The following is a 20,936-nucleotide window of genomic DNA, read 5'->3' on the forward strand; positions in this document are numbered from 1 at the left end:
GAATGCAGCATTTCTCGAAGCAAGGCCTGGAAGTGCTCCATTCTGACAGCCCTCTGTGACGGCGGTAACATTTCTGCCATTTTGTGTTTGTACCGGGGGGGTCTAAGTATGTTGCCACCCAGTACTGGTCCTTGACCCTTATGCTTTTTATACGGGGGTCCCTATTAAAACACTGGAGCATGAAGGCCCCCATTTGCACTAAACTGGAAGCGGTGTGGTGGCCTGGCTCCTGCTCATCATCCAGGATAATGTCATTCTCTTCATTCTCCTCTCCCCATCCACGCACAACAACAGGGGTCGTCCCAGAAAGGTTTAAAGCATGCTCTTCTTGCTCCTCCTCATCCGCCCCGGCACCATCCTCCTCTGACTCCTCTTCAGATTCCTGTTGTTGACTTGTTTCAGATAGAGTAGCCCCCCCTGGGAATTCATCCAGCATTGTGACTTCCTCATCTTCCCGCTCCTGCTCCTCCACAGCTTGATCAATGACACGACGCAATGCACGCTCCATAAAGAAGGCATAAGGTACCATGTCACTGATGGCGCCAATGGCTGCGACTGACCAGTTTGGTGATCTCCTCAAATGGGCGCAGAAGTCTGCATGCGTCGCGCATGAGCAGCCACTGGCGCGGTGAAAAAAAACCCAGCTCCCCAGAACCTGTTCTGCCGCAGAGTTCATACAGGTAGACGTTAACTGCACGTTTCTGCTGGAGCAGCCTATCAAGCATATAGAAGGTTGAGTTCCATCGCGTCGGGCAATCGCAAATAAGACATCTGACCGGCAGATTGTGTCGCCGCTGAATGTCAGCAAGGCGAGCCATGGCTGTGTAAGATCTTCTGAAATGGCCCGAGATTTTCCTTGCCTGCCGCAAGATGTCCTGGACCCCAGGGTATTTGACAACGAATCGCTGCACGACCAAGTTTAAGACGTGTGCCATGCATGGCACGTGCGTGATTTTGCCCTGTTTCAATGCGCTAAGCAGATTGGCACCGTTGTCACACACCACTTTACCAACTGTCAAATTGAGCGGTGTTAGCCACTGATCTGCCTGTGAACGCAAAGCTGAAAGGAGTGCCGGGCCAGAGTGGCTCTTGGCTTCCAGGCACAACAGACGCAGCACGGCATGGCAACGTCTCACCTGGCATGTCGAATAGGTTCTGGGGAGCTTGGGCGGCGCAGCGGAAGAGACGCTAGCAGCGGAAAAGGAGGAGTCAGCCGAAGAGGGGAGGGAGGAGGATGGAGCAGGAGGAGAAGAAGAGCCAGGCCTGCATGCAATCCATGGCGGTAAAACCAAATCTACACGGGTGCCACGGGTTACATGCTTGACAGCCGTCAGAAGGTTCACCCAGTGGGCAGTAAAAGTGATATACCTTCCCTGCCCGTGTTTGCTAGACCACGTGTCTGTGGTCAGATGCATCTTGGCACCGACACTGTGTTCCAGAGATACATTCACTTGCAGCTGAACATGGCCATATAGCTCTGGGATGCCCTTCTGTGAGAAATACTTCATTCCTGGGACCTTCCATTGTGGTGTTCCAATGGCCACAAATTTACGAAAGGCCTCCGAGTCCACCAGTTTATATGGCAGTAGTTGGCGGGCTATCAGTTCTGACAAGCCAGCCGTCAACCGTTGGGCAAGAGGGTTATCCAGCGTCATCATTTTTTTACGCTCGAACATTAGGCCCACGGAAGCCTGCCCTTTTGCAGAAAAAACGTGAGCTTGGCGTGATGGAAGGTGGAGTGGAGGACAATTGTGAGGAGAGAGGAGGAGAAGGAGAAGTAGAAGACGAGGCTGGACGGTGAGAGCCTGGAGTGTGGCTTTGTGTGTTCCGTTGCTCCCACTGGGCTCGGTGATGGCTGCTCATGTGCCTTCTTAAGGCGGTCGTCCCTAGGTGAGTGTTGGGCTTACCACGACTAATGCGTTGACTGCAAAGATTGCAGGTGGCAACGCTATTGTCAACAGCGGACACGTTAAAAAAAGCCCACACTGCGGAGCCATGTGCCGGTGTCCTGGGAGCGCCAGATGTGACCGTACTTGGTCGATGACTCGCTCCTGATACATTTGCAGTCTGCTTTGTCCCTCCTGTGCATCTCCTCCCTATCTGCTGGTCCATTTCTCCCTCTGAACTCCCCTCCTCTTCCTCTCTTGTGGGCACCCACGTGACATCACTAGACACGTCATCATCGACGTCACCTTCCCCACCGATATAAGTAGAGATCTTGGAGTAGGCAGCAACACCGGGGACCAACCTCCTCCTTGGGCTGATCTGGGTACTGTCGTCAGACTGCTGAGTAGCGGTTGTTGCTACTTCCTGATCCAATGCCAAGAGTGGCTGCGCATCAGAAATGTCCTCTTGAAATGGATTGGAAAATAATTCCTGTGACTCAAGCAGAAGGTATGTGGTGGTGGTGTTGTTGGTGGTAGTGTCTTTGGGGGTGCACATAGCAGAGAGTGAAGAAGAGGGTGCAGATCGAGAGGATGAGGAGGGTGCAGAAGAGTAAGGCTGAGTGAGCCACTCAACCAAGTCTGGTGCGTCCTTTAAAGTAATTGAACGCACCTTCTGCAACTTCCCACTTTGGCTTAAGCCTGTTGCTCCTGCCCTACCCCTACCACCCCTGCGGAAGGGCCTGCCTCTTCCTCTGCCTGTAATTTTTTAAATGACCCGGTGACAAAACTCTCAGTCCCTATACTGATGAAGGACTGCTGCAGTATAGGGCAGCGGTCAGCAGTAGTGCACCTCAACCCTATGTATTCTGGACCTATACCAGTCCTTGTAGAATAGCAGACTGTACCTCACTCAACCCTCTGTACTGTAGCACCCTAGACCAAGTTACCAGTCCTTATAAGGACCTTTGTGGAACAAGTAGGTTGTGAATGATTAGCAGACTGCAGCAGAAGGGCAGCAGTCAAATATAATATTCTTTCTATATTTGGAAGAAAGAATATTATACGTGTACAAGCCTATTACCATACCACTGATACTAGTCCTGAAAAGAACCTTTGTGGACCTAATATAGTAACAGCTACTGATTAAACTGACCCTCACTGCCTCACACACAGCTTCCTGCCTGTCCCTATATAAACTGACAAAACAGAGGCTGCTGGAACAATAACTGGTTACTGGAATAGCACTTTTGTGGACCTGATAGTAACAGCTAATGACTAAACTGGCTGTCCCTGCAGCACACACCGTCCTGTCCCTTTCTCTAAACTGACAAAAGACACTCAGGCTGCTGCAACAATCACTAGCACAGCAAACCTATATACACCCAACACCTATACCAGTCCTGAAAAGAACTTTTGTGTACCAAATAGCTAGCGATTTGGGTCACTGCAATCTCTCCCTGCTCCACACAGCAACCTCTCCCTATAGTGACAGAAGAAAGAATGTAAAATGGCCACCGGATCGGGTGTATTTATACGTTAGGGGGAATGTCCAAGTGTCCATGTGCTGTAATGTCTCAATTGGCTGTCCTGTACCCTATGATGGATGTGTCATCATAGGTCAAAGTTCTTTTACACAGAAAACACGGAAGTCCGCCGGGCGAATGGCGGCAATAGTCCGCCAATCGGGCAAATTGCGAACAGCTGAAATTCGCCACGAAACGACCGTCGGGCGAACCGTTCGGCCATCACTAGCTGCCACTGGGTATGTCGTTGTTATGGCAGCAGCTAGCTGCCATAACCCCGGTTATCCTCTTCTTCGGCCGACGGTCCGCCTCACGATAAAATTGGTCTCTGCGGCTAATTCGCCGCAAGATCACTTTTATCGGCGGCAGGAGAGGGCCCCCCCCCCCTCCTGCCACGCTCGGGTGCAAGGTTTTCCCTTCCTGGGTATGGAGACAAGTGAGGGTAAGGTGGCCCCCACCCGTCTCCATACCACTGCAGGGCGGAAGCGACGTCAAAACGTCACTTCCACCCATAGCTTCTATAGGGCCTTTTTTTTTTATTATTACTTTTTTTTTGTTATTTTTTTTTGCATTTTTATGTAAATATGAGATCTAGGGTTAAAAAGACCTCACATCTCATGTTTAAGAGGTCCTGTCATGCTTTTTTTTCTATTACTATAAGGGATGTTTTTACATTCCTTGTAATAGAAATAAAAGTGACACAATTTTTTTTTATTTTTTTTAAAAGAATGATGTAAATATAAAAAATAAAAGCTAAAATAAATAAGAAAAAAAATGTTTTAAAACTCGCCCCGTCACACCGAACTCGCGTGCAGAAGCAAACACATACGTGAATAGCGCCCGCATATGAAAATGGTGTTCTAACCACACGTCAGGAATCGCCGCAATCGGTATAATTCTAGCCCTAGACCTCCTCTGTAACTCAAAACATGCAACCTATAGAATTTTTTAAATGTCGCCTATGGAGATTTTTAAGGTTAAAAGTTTGACGCAATTTTGAAGCGCGACATGTGTATAAATTTACTTAGCATAACATTATCTTTCACAATATAAAATAAAAATTGGGCTAACTTTCCTGTTGGTTTATTTTTGTAATTCAAAAAGTGTATTTTTTCCCCCCAAAAATGTGCTTGCAAGACCGCTGCGCAAATACAGTGTGACAGAAAGTATTGCAACAACCGCCATTTTATTCTCTAGGGTGTTAGAAAAAAAAATGTATAATGTTTGGGGGTTCCAAGTAATTTTCTAGCAAAAAAAAACCCTGTTTTTAACTTGAAAACAACAAATCTCAAAAAAGAGACTCGGTCCTTAAAGAGGAGGACCGGTTTTGAAAAAAAAAAAAAGTAAAAGTCAGCAGCTGCAAACACTGTAGCTGCTGAGTTTTAATAAGCAGACTTACCTGTCCAGGGCGGCCGCGATGTCGGCCGCCCGAGGCTGACCCGTCCCTCGGTCTTGGGTCCCGGCGCCTCCATTTTGGGTAAGGGAAACAGGCAGTGGAGCCTTGCGGCTTCACTGCCAGTTTCCTACTGCGCGAGTCGCGCAGCGCTTTGTGAATGGTACGCGCTGTGTTCTGAGACACACAGTTCCCAGAACACAGCGCGACCCATTACCCAGAAGACGCCGCACGGAGGAGAGAAGAAAGAAGATCTCCGCGGAGGAGATTAGGATTATGTGCCTAGCAACAGGTATTTCTGGTAAGTAAAATAATAAAAAAAAAAAACTTTTTTTTTTTTTAATGATTTTTTCAAATTTTTTATGTATTTTCTTTTTTCAGGGTGGCCCTCCACTTTCAGTGGATATTCTGACAGCGGAACTCCACTGCTGTCAGAATACAATGATCAGCAGCTGCAGCCATTCGGCTAGAGGCCGCAGGTCTAAAAAAGTTTTCCCATTCAACATAAGTCAATACTTTGATCAACTTGGAGCACAGTTTGTCTGCTCCCTGCTTGAACTGGCTGAATTTTGATCCATCTATGGGGTAGCTTAAGTCTGGGGAAGGTCTTTTTATGCTGATGTTTGACCAATCTGGTATGGAGAAAGAAGAGTGGCTTGCACAGAGCTCTGACCCCAACCCTACTGAACTTAGGATGAATTAAAACATCAACTATACACAGCTTAATCATAGGGCATTGCACATTTTGATTTTCACCTGATTGGACACAAATTCCCATAGTCACTCCAAAATCTTGTGGAAAACCTTAGAGGAGTGGAGGTTGTTATAGCTGCAAGTCTGGGGCCAATCTCATATTGATGTCCATGATCTTGGAATGGGATGTTCAACAACCTCATATAGTTGCAAGAATGGACTTTATAGGCACACCCATAGGATAAAAAGTATTTGAAATTTAAAAATTGGATAAAGTTAAAAAGGTAATATACAAAACATAAAAAGAAAAACTCATCATACTAATAACATATACATATGACCCCAGGGACTCAAATAACACCTCCAACTATTGTAATCGAATCCAGTGGGATGAGAAATAAGATATAACCAGTAGCAGAATCCAAGAGGAATAAAGTGCTTGTTGAGTCACAATGTGAGGTCACAGGAAGACTTTTCCGCTCTACATGTTTCTCGCACAATTGCATTTCTTCAGGAGCTTACATTATATGATACAAGAATTGTTAGAGTAATAAATTGTAAGGGTCATGTATGAATAAATCAGACAGGGAATCCCCAATATTGAAATAATAAAATGCAATGGCTAAAACAGGCCTATAAATAACAATGGTTAGTAACCATCAGAGCTGATACTTGTAGTATGTAAATGCATTTTTGACAGAGGGTATTCTATCACTGCGGTCTAAACTGGCAGTTATGACTGTAAAATGACCAGTAAGACAGGCTCTCCAGTGGTTGGTGAAGAAAAAAAAAAGAAAGAAAGAAAAGTAATGCCTTAAGTAGGCAGTTATAGATAGCAACAATCGAGGGACAGAACTGCACATGTGGTCCCGGATTTGAGTCCCTGGGGTCATATATGTAATTAGTATGATGTGTTTTCGTTTTGTATATTACCTTTTTAACTTTATCCAATTAAAATTTCAAAGACTTTTTATCCTGTGTGTGCCTATAAAGTCCATTCTTGCAATTTCTTAGTCTTTTCCATTGAATACCAGGATGTTGGCATACTGTTATCAGTGTATCCACAGTGTCACCCTGTGAGGATACATGTTAAATTCCACTTTTTGGACAACCTCATATAGTTGCGATGGTAATAGCCACAAACCATACACCATATCTAAGCATCAGCTTTAAATTGCTAATCACGGAAAACGTTTTTGCTTTGGTGATTAGGCTTGTGAAATTCTTTTCGTAACGAATCGAAATTTGGCTGAATTTTGCATCTTTCGGACATTCGGATGCATCCAAATGTCCGAATAAAAAAATAACAAATTACAACGAATACGAAAGAAATATAACGAATGAATTCGACATGATTCGAAATTATTTCAACCGCATTCGAAATGATTTCAACATGATTCGACATTATTTCAACCGCATTCGAAAATATTTTGTGACCCGACTTTAGGGCCATGTATCTCGGGGTCACTTAGTGCTAGACACTTCAAATTTGGATATGTTGTAGTGCTAGTATTATTGTGTTTACATACCAAATTTGGGGTTTCTAGCTATAAGTGCCCGAGATATGTGGCCCCAAAATCGGGTCGCAAAATGTTATTAGAGCAGAGAATGACATTTTGCGACCCGATTTTGGGGCCACATATCTCGGGGACACTTATAGCTAGAAACCCCAAATTTGGTATGCAAACACAATGGTACTAGCACTACAACATATCCAAATTGATGTGTCTAGCACCAAGTGACCCCGAGATACATGGCCCTAAATTAGGGTCACAAAATATTTTCGAATGCGGTTGAAATAATGTTGAATCATGTTGAAATCATTTCGAATCCGGTAGAAATATTTTCGAATTTCGTTGAAATATTTTCGAATGTGGCAGATTTTTCGAATTCGGTAGAAAACTAAACGATATCCGAAAACGAATTTAAGGAAGTTAACGAATATAACTAAACGAAATTCATGAATTAACACGAAACAAAACTAAACAAATTTTTTCCTTTTGCACATGTCTATCGGTGATATCAATAATCAACATTCATGCCCGTAGACCAGGTTTAATACTATAAAATGATTTTAATGATTTATCAAAAATAGACCACAAAAATTAAAAGGAAGGACACAGGCTCGATATGTAATCACAGTATTAGTACAAGATTTGCACCAAAAAAGAAAAAAATACAGTTACGCACATACAGCCACACAGTCCACAGTCATAGCCACACATACACTGCACATTCACCATCCCGCTGCGTGCATAACACCATATACCAAAGAATGATATACCGAAACATTCGGGGCCCATCGATCAAAACGTGTCTGAAGAAAAGCTGTTTTTTTTGCCTATAGCAGCCTTTCAAATTCTCCATAATACTCTTTAAAAGGAAACCATATTATATTTTGCACATAGTTCAAACTATTAGTTCAAAAAGTACATTTTGATGTTCCATATTTCCATATGTAATATGCAGCTGTTTAGTGTAGGGGGGGTGGGGAGGGGGTCTGAATTCAACTCCAGTAACCTTGATTAAAATTGACCTTTCAGTAATTTACAGATTTGTACATTTACAAATACCTTACATATCACAATATATAGCAGCGATATACATTTTTTTTTTTTTAAAAGCTGTACCCTTATTAAAAAGTAGTCCTTGTCAGTTAATAAGCAGTAGTCACAAGTAGTCCACTGTACTGATTATGTCATCAGTCTGCTTGCAGGCATTTCCCAGTCTCTTCTTCCCCAATGATTAGAGACTGCAACCCTGCATGGGCTCATCTATCTCTTTTTGTGAACACATAAGAACTGCACAGGCACCAGGATATACATGATTGCGTTATCTTTAAGCTGTCATCTCGGTCCAGGAAGTAGATGCTGACCCTGGATGAGGTAGGTGTTACACATACACATGACATAGCATGCATGAACTAGACATGAAAAATATATCTGATGCTACATGCACTTTATAAATCTGTTCAGATCAGATGACAACAGCAAAAGCCCATCCCAGGCAAACAGATTCTTCCTCCAAGTAGGCTTGGAAAGGGGACAATTAGGACAGCTTACAGAAATATAATCATTTATCGGACTGGAAAACGGCAGGTTGGAAATACATTCTTTTAAATCAGACTTTTACTAAGACAAAGGAATCTATTTTTACAAAAATTGCTATGTGAATGTCTCAGAATTCACACAGTCATTGCGAATAATCCCAGTAATATGTCCACTACGTTTATTTTCTATCATCACTAGCTCCATCTAGTGGCCATAATGTGATTTTTCCTAAATTGGGTATTTTGGCAAAGAGCCACATTATGGCCACTGGATGGAGCCAACAATGAAAGTAAATACATATACCGGTAGTAGAAACATTACGGGATTATTGTTCACAATAGCTGGGTTTTGCTGAGAATTTTTCCTAAATAAACCCTCAAGTGTTTTCACATCACTACTTAGTAGGAAGGAGGTCTGGCATATGTTATGGGCCAATATAGCAGCCCCATGCAGAAATATATTTACAAACTATACAGAAACACATTTTTCAAGCTTTAGGACACAATAAGATTATTTACAATATGCTGATCACGTTCACATTTTAGAAAAAAAAATGGTTTCCCTTTAAACATGAAAGGGGGAATGTGAATGGCTGATAGGGGCAAACTGCTCTTCCGTCAAACGCTTTTCACTGTAAGGCCTTCTGAATATGGCTCCTGTCCATGTAAAACTCCCAGTGCTCCCTTTGCAGTGTGCAATGTCTATATCAACCCATATGGCACATGTTTTCATGCATACTTGCTTGTGTATGCTTGATGATACAATACTTTATTGTTACAGAGTTCTGCTCATAATGCCTTAACAGCACTATGCTCCAACTTAGTGCAATAGAGTCCACACCACAGAGTCCATGTATACCAGTAACCTCCAGAAGTAAAGGTATGTACACTTATGTTTTCCAGCACAGAGCATATTAAAGATCCTCAGAGTAGACAAGGCAATCGTTGTGTTCTTCAGACATACACGGCTGGTGACATTACAAATCCTTCCTCATCTCGGGGGGATGCGTTTTCTGGGGGTTGGAATTCGTTGTAGATGGGGTTCTCTTGTTCTAGATAATCGTTCTGGAAATCTGAATAGCGCTGAGATTCTGGTGTCATCTGATATTTCGGGGGTGTCTGCAAACAAAAGATAGCTTCATTATTTTTCAGCAGAATACACCATGCTTTATTTCAGGGGTCTCCAAACGGTGTCTTGGAGGCCCGATGTGGACCTTTGTTTGCCTTTATCCAGCCCTTGGGGCACAATTCCTTCCACTGACACCAATGACTATTCTTCCCGTTGATGCCAATGATGGGTCACTGTTCTTTCCACTGACACCAATGATGGGGCTTTGTCATCAGTTGGAGGAACAAAGTCCCATCGTTGGCGTCAGTAGGGAAGGGCAGTGCCCCATTGTTGGTGTCGGTGGGAAGGACAGTGCCCCGTCATTAGTATCCGTGGGAGGAACAATGATGGGGCACTATTCCTCCCAGTAACACCAACAATGGAGCACTACTCCTCCCACTGACACCAATAATGTCATTTTTTTTTACTCTCGCCGAGTGCCAAGCCTCAGTAGTAGCCCACTGATACCAGGACACTTTCTACTCCCTCCAGCCCCCCTAATATTTGAAGGGCAGTAAAAGGCCTTTTGTTGTAAAAGCTTGGAGACCCTCTGCTTTATTGTAACAATTAAATGGGGTTCATTAGCTTTGAAGACAATACTACACCATTTTGCTGACGAAGTAAATTATTAAAGCGATTTCGTTCTGTAATTAGACCCGGCCCTCATCGCTATTTACACCCAGGGGAGCAGTGCCAGGACAAGGTCATCCAGTGCCCAGGGCAAAGACTCCAAATTACGCCCCCCTTTCCCTTAGGGTTAGGGTCAGGGTGCCCCCTACCCCTGCAATAAACCATTGCGCCAGGGGCAGCCACCCCTCCTGCCCACCCCTTGTCCCGGCCCTGCAGGGGAGAATTGTGTTTCATGCTCCTATAGCCCCCCAGGATATCCCGGGATCCTACAGGAGCCCACACAGCAGGTGAGGGCAGAGCTGCATCACATCATTGGGAACTGAGCTACCTGAACTTGGAAGAAGCAGCCAGCTGAAGACCAAGATGACTACATGGGACATGAAACAGCAGGTGCTAGACAATGCTAAATCCGCTACAGCGGTAAGTGTGTATTTTGAAGAGAACCCATAATGGAAAGGGGAGCAAAGGCAGTCCCCCTGCCTTTGCTCCCCTTTCCATTATGGGTTCTCTTCAAAATACACACTTACCGCTGTAGCTGGGAACTGCCGAGGGGACATGTATCAACGAAAAAAAGAACATTTTACAAAGATCATCATTCAGCAGGGAACAGGTCTTTTAATAAAAGTTTTAATTTAAAGTAACAATTATAAATGGCAATTCCTGTAAAATAACACGATTGCTGGATGCCTTAACCCGGCCATGAAGTGGTACATCAGGGGAATGTACTCCTAGATTGTAAGTGCTAACAAGCAGGGCTCTCTGATTACTCCCTGTATTGTAATTGTACTGGTTGACCTAATGTTGTAAAGCACTGCGTAAACCGCCGGCGCTATATAAATCCTGTATTATAATAATAATAATAATAATAATAATAATAAAAAAGCAAAATGAACATTTCATTGCCATTTTGATCTGTTTGAAAACAAAGCAGCTGGCGGTTCTATTCATCTATACCAGATCATTATCCTACAGGAGGGTCTGGATTATAAGGGGAAACCAGAAAAAAAAAAAAAAAGGATGCATGGGTTCCCAAAAAGTTGTCCGGATTATGAATTTTAAGGGCGTACCTCATGCAAAGGAAAAAAGTGTGAACTCCCCTAAAATCCCAAGAGTCAGTTATGTATTTCAAGGGTGTACCCCATGCAAAAAATCTATACCAGGCTCTTATTCAAGCATGGAGCCTAGCTGGCAAGAAAAGGTGGGGGGTCATCCATGGTGGAATGACTTGTCATGCTCCCATAGCCCCCAGGATATCCCAGGATCTTTTGGGAGACCACTCACAGAGCTGCTGTGAATGAGCCCCTTTGTAGGTTTTTAACCATCTTTAAGTTGTCTCCGCTTTCTATGCCTAATAAAAAAAGGGGAATCCACTATTATGGAATGGTGTTTGCCTGCCAACATCCCTAAATAATAGCAAAAAGGATTGGACCCCCTTGAGAAATGGGATTTTAATGGCAAGCAGAACACTACTTAAAATAAAATTAAAGTTTATTCAAAAAGTTAAACACAATGTAAATAGAGATATATATACAAGACACCGATATATAGCATAAAAGAAAAATTGGCTATTTTACATAAACATCAAGATATGTTATAGATATCAAGCTGTAAATTTCTCCATGTGGTGAATGAATACATTTTATATTAAGGGGTGTTTTGCTTGCCATTAAAATTCCATTTCTCATGCGGGTTAGAAGATTGATTGGGAGCATTGGTGCTTGGATAGGTTGGATGCAGGAGCATGGTCATCCTGAGGGGAGCTGAAAAGGCACCAGAGGTTGGATGCAGGTGCATAATATGTGACAGAGCTGCTGGTACTTGAGGGGAAGCTAGCAATGGTGCAGAGTGATATTGTAGGAGTTCAAGCATATGTGGGGTACACACCTTGAGAAAATCCGAAGAAAAATTCTGTACAATAAACGATTATAGGACTTGTATCGTGTGTACACAACTTTTGACATCTGATGCGGCTGATGCTCAAATTTTTTTGGAGGGGGGCGGGAACGGCAGCACATCTCACTTCCGCCACAGGAGACCAGCAGCAGCGATGACCAGCCACCCCCACCCCCGTCATGGGAGCTGAACGGCAGCGATACACTAGACTAGAATGCTTAGCAGGTCCCAGAGAGCGATCTTTGGCTGGGATGCTCTGATCGGCTTGTGCTGTAACAAATTACAGCACAGCCAGGGCGGTGGGCCCCTACCCAGAGGCGTTGATCATGTACCAGATACGTGATCCAGCACTGAACAGCCATCCTACAGCAGTCAATCTCAGTGAGGCGGTCTGAAAGCGGTTAATGTGTACTGTTATCATACGAGAAAAATCAGTATGAAAGATTGCACATGATCAGAAATAATAAACATTAATAGTCAAGCAAAAAAAAGCCTTTTGTACAATTAGTACCATCCTCGGTTTCGACTTGCTGTGAAACATCATGGAAAACTAGACTGTTGTTGTTCTGATTTTCATGGGTGTTAAGGAAGCTTGAATACAGGTATTAAAAGGGAGAGCCTAGGTAAAGGCTGATATGGGGGGTATGGGTGTTGAGAGAAGAAACAAAAAGGCAGGTAAAAGAGGTGATGGAGGTTTAGAATGGGGAATGAGTGATTAGTAGGGAAGCTGAAAGTTAGCATAAATGGGGTTACCAGGGCCACTTGGGTCCTAGCAGTCATCTCTCCCTCCGGAACACAATGAAGGCTGATAAAACCTAGCCAAGTATCGGGGGTTAATACCTTCATAAAGGGACAATAAGACTCACCTTCCCATTTAATTCCATGTCTTGGCTCTCTGTAGTGTCTGATGGTGGCGGTAGAGCCTTCAGTGGCACTTCTTCTGCAGACTGTTGAAACAAAACCATTTTATGATTACAAGTGACTCCAGACAATAGGTAGCATTCAAAAGTGAACTGCTCTGTCAGGTTTAAGCCATAGTGTGCCCATTGGCTGAGCAAATTAACCCCTTAGCACCGGCTCTATGCATATATGGAGTGGGCCTTATGCCCTACTAGGACGTATGGAGTGGGCCTTATGCCCTACTGGCACATATATGTGTACCTGTGCTTGTGTTAGGAGCATGATCACCCCAAGTACTGTAACCGAGCCATCACCAACAACTCCTGGTCTCAAACAGTTGGGTTCCGGGAGGATTGATCACATTTTTAGGAGGTCTCAACTGTATCTCTTGCTCCTCATAATGTCTGTAAGGAGCAGGAGATACACCGTACCCATGTGTAGGCTGGTGGAAAATAGCAAAGCAAGTAGTAAAAATGAAGAAAGGTAAAATGCCAGTTAGATCATGGCTTGATCTAGGTTAGTGTTTGTATCATTGTATTTTAAGTAGAATTAAAAATAAATAAATAGGTTTTATGGTTATTGCTTTGGTAGGATGGGGGGGTGTATGTGCATGTGAACTTTTTTTTCTTTTGGCACAAAGGTTCCCCTAAAAATCTGTACCAGACCCGAAAGGGCCTGGTATGGATTTGGGGGGACTCTACACCATTTTTCTTGAAACTATTATTTATTGCCGGCAAGGATTTTTATACATTCAGCTGTCCGCGGGAAACCCCGCGGACAGCTGATGAGTCATCTGTTGAAGCGTCATCCGCAAACCTAGCCTTATTGTGAGAGTCTGACTAAGTCCTTTTCAAGCAAAAAGCTTCACGGGATTTGTGAAGACGTGTATTGTCGGGCATTCTTGTTGCGTGACAGAATCGCAGTGGGTTTGGGGTGCTATTGAAGGATAATAGCACTTAACGCATTGTGCTGCGATTGCCATGCATTTTGGGATTGTGGGCAGAATCGCACCAATTCTGCCCATGATTCCAAATCAAGAGATTGTTTGCATCGGTGCCAGTGTTTTAAGTAGGTTTAACAAAAAAAAAAAAAATACTATTTCATCTTTATTGTTTTACCTTTGTCATTAAGAGATTGAGGGGAAGAAGAATTTTCCTATGGGGATAAAGACTGAAAGCAGTTTTTTTTGGACTGTTGTATAAGTTTACAGTTCAGACAATTCAATTGCAGATGAATGGGATATTACTATATATAGACCGGTATGACAGATACGATCTTCCAGGAAGTCTGTATTGTTTGTTTGCTGGGGAATGTATTTTTTTGTATGTTTGTAATTTCCTGTTACTGTTCATAGGCACTAGACTAGCATGGTGTGATCATCAGGAAGTGAATTCCATGGTTCTAAGGTATTTATCATCATAAAGTCATGACACATGGCCCCGATACGATTTAACAAGTTTCTGCTTGTAAAAAGCAAAATCATTCAGCAAATATACTTTGAATTTGTAAACTGGAAAGAAGCCCATTATGAATCGATCACGGCAGTTAATTCTTTAAATCAGAGACATTTAGACTCCATTCACCCTTGGATATGTGGAATCACCGGCAGAAACGATGCAATTCTGCCAATGATTCCAGATTGCACTAAGAACCATGACCTGCGATTGGATGCTATGATTCTTTATGGCACCCCTGGGACAGAAAAACACCCTTGCAGTGCACACCACCCCCTCCCCCCATAATAATTCCAGGTATGGTTAAAACTTCTTACGTTGTTCCAGCTTGTAAACATGTAACGAAGTACTGTATATACCATCCATACCTGGAATCTGGAAATCCCTGTAGAAGACACTGCTACTCCAATGGTCTCCACTAGCTTCTGGGTCCCGTGCCAAGCAGCTGCCCTGCTACTTACTGAACACAGGAGGCTGGCCCGCTTGGCATGAGTGCCATTCAGAGAATGTTTTACATTTCCTCAATGAATGCAAAGCGTTCTTTGATTGGACAAGGTGAAGAGGCAGGGTGGTGACACTTGTCACCCTACATGGTACATGGGGACAGCAAGGCGCCACTCCCAATGCTGAGCATTGGAGAGAAGAGATGAGAACCTGAAGCCTTGCTGGAGTAAGGAATAAGGTAAATATTACAGCTTATTTCTCTGCCCCTAGACCTAACAAGCATTTAACCTTTACAATGCCCTGCCTCCACATACAATGTAGGGTTAATAGCCCTGCATTGTAGAGGATAATGCTGATGGAACACCTACAGCACCAGAGGGAGGAGAGTGCCACATCTGTGCAGTGTGTTTTTGATATGTTGTGTTTTGGGTGATTTTTTTTACATGCGTTTTAGGCGCACTACCATTGAACTCTGTAGAACATGTGTTGATGAAAGCACATCAAAAATACAGCATGCGGCTTTTTTTTAACACATTGCACAGAACACGGCCTCAGAGAGACCAGGAAAAGCAAAAAAAGGAGGTCAAGGATGGAAAATATATATTAAATATTAAGGGAACAAACACATTTCTAATAGTTGAATTTGATAAAAAAAAATCATAACTAGTCTTATGGGCATGCACTTTTCAACACTAATCTGGAAGCAGAACATTTGTTCTGTGAAAATTGAGATATTGACATAGTATTATAATGAAAAGTAATTTAAAATGAGTTAATCATCTGACTATTTGACAGTACCTTCAAGGATTTGATTCTTTCTCGTTCCAATGTTAAAACTAAATTCTACAGGTGTAAGCCCAGCTTTAGACTGAAACATGGTGGTCAAACCCCCCCTCAAAGCCTCCGTCCATGGCGCAGCAGCTAGGCTATTGTAGCCTTTCAGCTGCGGTACCGGGATGGGAGCGGCACAGTCACAATTTCACTGAGTATAATAAATGTGAGTTCCGGCCTGTTAGTTTATTGTGCAGGCAGGCTGGCACTCAGTATAGGGCAGGGTGATGTCTGTGGGAGGAACTGAGGCAGCTTAAGCTACCCATTGGCTGAGGAGGCAGCAGGGGGTGTGCGTGCTTGCGGTCCAACTCCAGTCTTCCAAATAGATGACGTCACACTCGGGGCACCGGCATTGGGATACAGGCTGCATACTGTCCCTGGTATTGTTCAAACGGGATTTTTACTTCACTAGTTCAGATCCCCACACCATCAGGTTTATCACCACCTGCACCAGCCATGGTTGTGCATCACCATCTGCACTCCTGGCATCGGGTTCATTCCCACATGCATTTGGCATGGCTTTCTCTCAGTCGATGCAGCTCAAGTATATCTTATGGCGAACCACAGGGTTAAATAAGCATGGCATATTAGATGTCTTTTTTACAGTGGTCAACTGCATAATACTGGATACCCCTTGCACATTGTGGCAGTAATGTCACTTTTATATACAAGAATGTTTTTATATAGAAGAATGGTCCTGCTGACCCCTGTACTCTGCCCTGCTGATGCCTGTCCTCTGCTCTGATAACCCCCGTACACTGCCCTGCAGCATACCCTTCTCTGCCATGCAGATTCCTGTCCTTCACCCAGCTGATCCCTGTCTTCTGCCATGATAACCCCTGCTCTCCACCCAGCTTACCCCTGTCCGGGTTTTGTCTAACTACACTCCTTAAGCCCCTACCACTGTTAAGAGTTTGGTCACAGCCACATTTTGCTGTTGTGCGGTATGAGTGTGGAGGAAGAGGAGAACACAGATTCACTTCATCAGCAGCCATCCACTGACAAGGAGAAAGTGCGGGAGGGGGAGGCAGTTTGAGAAAGTAGAGGTTATTAATGGGCCAGCAGCAACTGGCCCATTTGGCCTGCATTGCAGCAGAAGTTGGGTGGGGAGAGAGGATTACAACGAAGCACGCCACACCCAAAATTTATCACAGCGTGGAAGGCTTGTTAATTGTTGTCCACTTGGTACACAAGGTTGAAGTCCAGGGCAATAAAAAATATCTACAGCCCTGGACTGAAAGCCCATCTCTGAGCAAAATAAAAGTTTGCCCATGTATTGGGGCTGTGCCTGCACTGCATGGGTTCTTTTGACTAGGGAAGAGGAGAAGGGAGATATACTTACATAATCCTCCCTGCTCAAGACTGGACTGGCACCCCTGTGCTCCAGTTGTGGACTATTCCAGAGGTCATCGAGCCCTGAGCAGGCCCCACAGACCAGGAACAGTCCACCACTAGACCACAGGGGAACGCTGTTTTTCCAATGGAATGAAGGATTGGCTAAGCTTTCTCCTCACCCCTAGACAAAACAAACAGTTGGCCCATGCAGTATGGGCACAACCCCATGTCATGGGAATTTTTTTTTTCCTGGGTTGGGCTTTGAAGGATGAGCTCACTTTTGCATTTTAAGTGAATTTATTATTTGTGTAGCGCCGACTCCTAAAGAGCACACGCTATGTGTTTTCTCTATTTAAAATTCCTAAAACCACAGTTGGGTTTTAGGGTCAATTATACCAAATTATGGTTTCAGTACCAGTCCAGCTGGATTGAACTGGGTTCTGCTTGGCCACAGATGGCGCTGTCACCACTGGCAAGTGCGAGAACGCAGTTTAGCTGGGCACATTGAGTGCCATTCTTTCTCGGAAACAGCACAGTAAGAGTGTCATCTTGCTGTGCATTCTGGGAGAGGCTAATTAAGGTACTGACATCATGTGCTTCTGGGTTCCGGTCCAGAAGATCTTTCTGTCTGTTTGGTCCTGGTCCTCCTGACCAGCCTCCATGGCCCTCATGGCCTGGGGTGCGGATCCATCCAATTCTGAGTCTCGGGGCTGGCTAGCCCAAGGTAAAGTAACTGGAAAGATTATTCAAAGGTGGTCCGCTGCCGTCTCATCTGTGGAGAGGCCCTGCAACTAGAGAATCAACCAGGGGAGGACACTTTGGGAGAAGGCCATGCTGAAGGCTGGCTTCTCAGAAAGAGCCTTGAGGCTCAGTTGAAGGACACCAAGCGAATCTACACTCATATGGTATCGACGGACCGACTGAGATACTGGTACTGTATGATGGCTCTCTAAATTTATCTACATCCTTCAGTTACATCCAAGTCTGTGGCAGAGACTTTGTTTAATCACTCTATCGGCTGCTAGGCCTAGTGAGAGGAGGTGTGTTAGCTGTGAGAATCCAGTTGTAAGTGGCAATTCTCTGGATTTCGATAGTGAGAGACTTCCTATCTTTTTGCAGTTCCAAGAGTACCTGAACTTCCTACCTAACCCTCTATCCCTTCATTGAGAGACTGTTCTGTCTATTTGTTGTCGAATAAATATCCTAAAAGTGGATTCAGTGTCGGTCTCTGCAGTTCTTTGGACCATCTATCTCGCGAAAACCCCTAGGCGTACACAAGGTCAAGAAGGTAACGGTAAGCCCAACAAAACCAGCCGCTCCTTCGGGGGTCAGTGCTATATTTGTTTGCCACGGGAGCCTGGAAAGCATTGCACCTGCGATCAGTGGATCATGAGTGCAATGTCAGACTCCTGCAGACATGTTCTCCAGCTTTCTGCTCATACATTGGTGGTACACTGTTAGAAAGCTGGAGGACTTGTGAATGGACTACAAGTGTGTTGACCAGTGCACATGTAGTCCGATTGAGAATGACAAGTCTGGCTGCTACAGTAGGGGATAGGACTTGTAGTTTATTCATTCAAAGATTTCTGTGAATGAATGATGCAGCTGTGCAAGTGGAGCCCCACACAATTCTGACAAATTTTTTAATGCAGCAATGGCTTTCTTAGGGAAGAGGGGGGTGCTGATGTTACAAACATGTTCCAAAGGTGAACGTAGCCCTTAAAGGGCATTTAACCCTTTCAGTACTAGGGAGCCCCACAGATTTTTTTTTCCTTCAAGCTCAGAGTTGAGCTTTAACCCTCAGAAAGCTCAAAGTGTTTTCATATTTTGCTTAAGGCCCACACAACTCCTATAAGCCTCAGATATCAGACAGGAGGGCACAGATGCTGTACTAAGAGACGACTCCCACTCTACCATATGGGACAGGAGATTAATGGATTGGAGGATTATATTTAAAGAGCAACAACTAATAAAAATGTTTTTTTTTTTTTTCATCTTGCTGTTTTTACAAAATATACTTTAACAGTTTTTAGATGTTTACCTTCTCAATTTGCAGCTTTAGGGAGGGAGGAGGTGGCTTGTATGCCGGAGGCCCTTCAAACCTGGAAAATAGAAAACCACCACTTTTACCAAAATGTTTAAATTATAAGAAGGGAAAAATATATATATACATTTATTTTTTTTACCCAAAAAAAAAAAAAACTAAGAAAAGAAATAAAGATTTTGACAATTTATGCATCATTAGGATTGTGTAATCAATGTTTGACTATCCTACACATATAATTCAAAGGCTGACTCGGCCTACCTGCCTATTAATAAAATATATAACTTTTTGGTGGACTGACATTGTAATGTTAAAGATGACCTCCAAGGAAAGCATAAATGCTCCCTTCTAGTGAGGTTGCCCCCACACTGCAAGGATTAAATACAAATTTATGTCGGGGGGAGGGGGGTGTAAGAAGCACATTTACCCAAGTTCTTACTTGATCCAATGTATGCTCCCTCCAGCCTCTTAAGGCTCTGGCATTCGCCTGGTCCTCAGAGGTCATGAAGACCTCTGCAGAGCCCAGAGCATTGCACTGGACGTGGGGACACCAAAAGGATAATCCACTGCTTTAGTGTAGTGGGAAGTGCCGGCTACCAGGGGAATGAAGGATTTGGGTAAGTAAAACTTGTTTGTGACCCTCTAGACCTAAACAATGATTTAATCCTTGCAGTGCGGGGCTTGTTACACTGTAAGGTCTCATTCACTCTAGCAATGTCCTCTGAAGCATGATCCGTGTTCAGGTGGCTCTTCAGAGAGGATAGGAGGTAGAGAGGAGGCATTGTATTGCTTCTAAACTGCCTGCTTTGAACGCAGCACCCACGTGCATTGCATGCAGGGCTGGCACTACCTATAGGTAAGGTAGGAGTTGGCCTAGAGTGCACCTCAGTCAGGGGGGAGCTGCCGACCTTCTGTTCCCCGCAGCAGGCAAACTAAATTTGCCATGTTGCTTCTGGTAGCTGCTGACAGAGAGAGAGAGAGAGAAGAGAGAGGTAGTAAGGAGGGCGGTCTTCAGGAGGGCACAGCGGCGGGCAGAGACGTAGATTTGCTGGAAGCGGTCAGGGTCTGCTGTCATACAGGCTCCAATGAGGAATGGCAGAGTGCACCCGGCTGTGCAGGGGAGTGCCAGAGAAGGAGACTTAGGAAGAAGAGGAGGTCAGGGTGAAAGAGCCCCCTTCCGCTCTGTACTGCATCATGGACGGCACAGTGGTGTAGTGGGTAGCGCACTCACCTAGCGGAAAAAAGGGTCACTGGTTCGAAATCATACCACAACATTACCTGCCTGGAGTTTGCATGTTCTCCCTGTGCCTGTGTGGGGTTCCTCCGGGTACTCCGGTTTCCTCCCACACGGCAAAGACATGTTGGTAGGTTAAGTAGCTTCTGTCTAAATTGGACCTAGTATATGAATGTAAGTTAAGGACATTCGATTGTAAGCTCCTTGAGGGTAGGGACTGATGTGAATGTACAATGTATATGTAAAGCGCTGCACAAATGGACATTGCTATATAAATACCTTAAATAATAATAATAATAATAATAATAATGCCTGGAGAAAAGCTTCCCCTCCTGGAACCAGATACACACTCAAAATATCTGATGGGGGGGAGGGGGGGGGGAGCAGCAAAGTAAACAAAAATGCTTGCACCAGGCCTGATTGCATGAAGTTGCGAGACACTTGCAGAATGGAGCCATCTGAATGCAGCCTATACACAGGGCAAATTAGAATTTTGACAGGGTAATCCCTCCCTCCGAG

At 44.2% G+C, this 20,936-nt stretch overlaps 1 protein-coding gene across 1 annotated transcript in view; it reads right to left on the reverse strand.

Moving 5' to 3' along the window:
- Nucleotides 1-7,549: 7,549 nt before the first annotated feature.
- NECTIN2 (nectin cell adhesion molecule 2) overlaps nt 7,550-20,936 on the reverse strand; it is a 140,033-nt gene continuing 126,646 nt past the window's right edge. The window contains exons 7-9 of the mRNA XM_077457229.1: nt 19,181-19,241; nt 13,042-13,122; nt 7,550-9,663 (exon numbers count right to left, since the gene is read on the reverse strand). Of these exons, the coding sequence (XP_077313355.1) occupies nt 9,499-9,663; nt 13,042-13,122; nt 19,181-19,241 (307 nt within the window). The 3' untranslated portion in view covers nt 7,550-9,498. The remainder of the gene's footprint in view (nt 9,664-13,041; nt 13,123-19,180; nt 19,242-20,936) is intronic.

The sequence above is a fragment of the Lithobates pipiens genome, unplaced genomic scaffold (genome assembly GCF_037356315.1).
Source record: "Lithobates pipiens isolate NorthernLeopardFrog02 unplaced genomic scaffold, aLitPip1_a1.2 Scaffold_27, whole genome shotgun sequence".
NCBI classification, from domain to species: domain Eukaryota; kingdom Metazoa; phylum Chordata; class Amphibia; order Anura; family Ranidae; genus Lithobates; species Lithobates pipiens.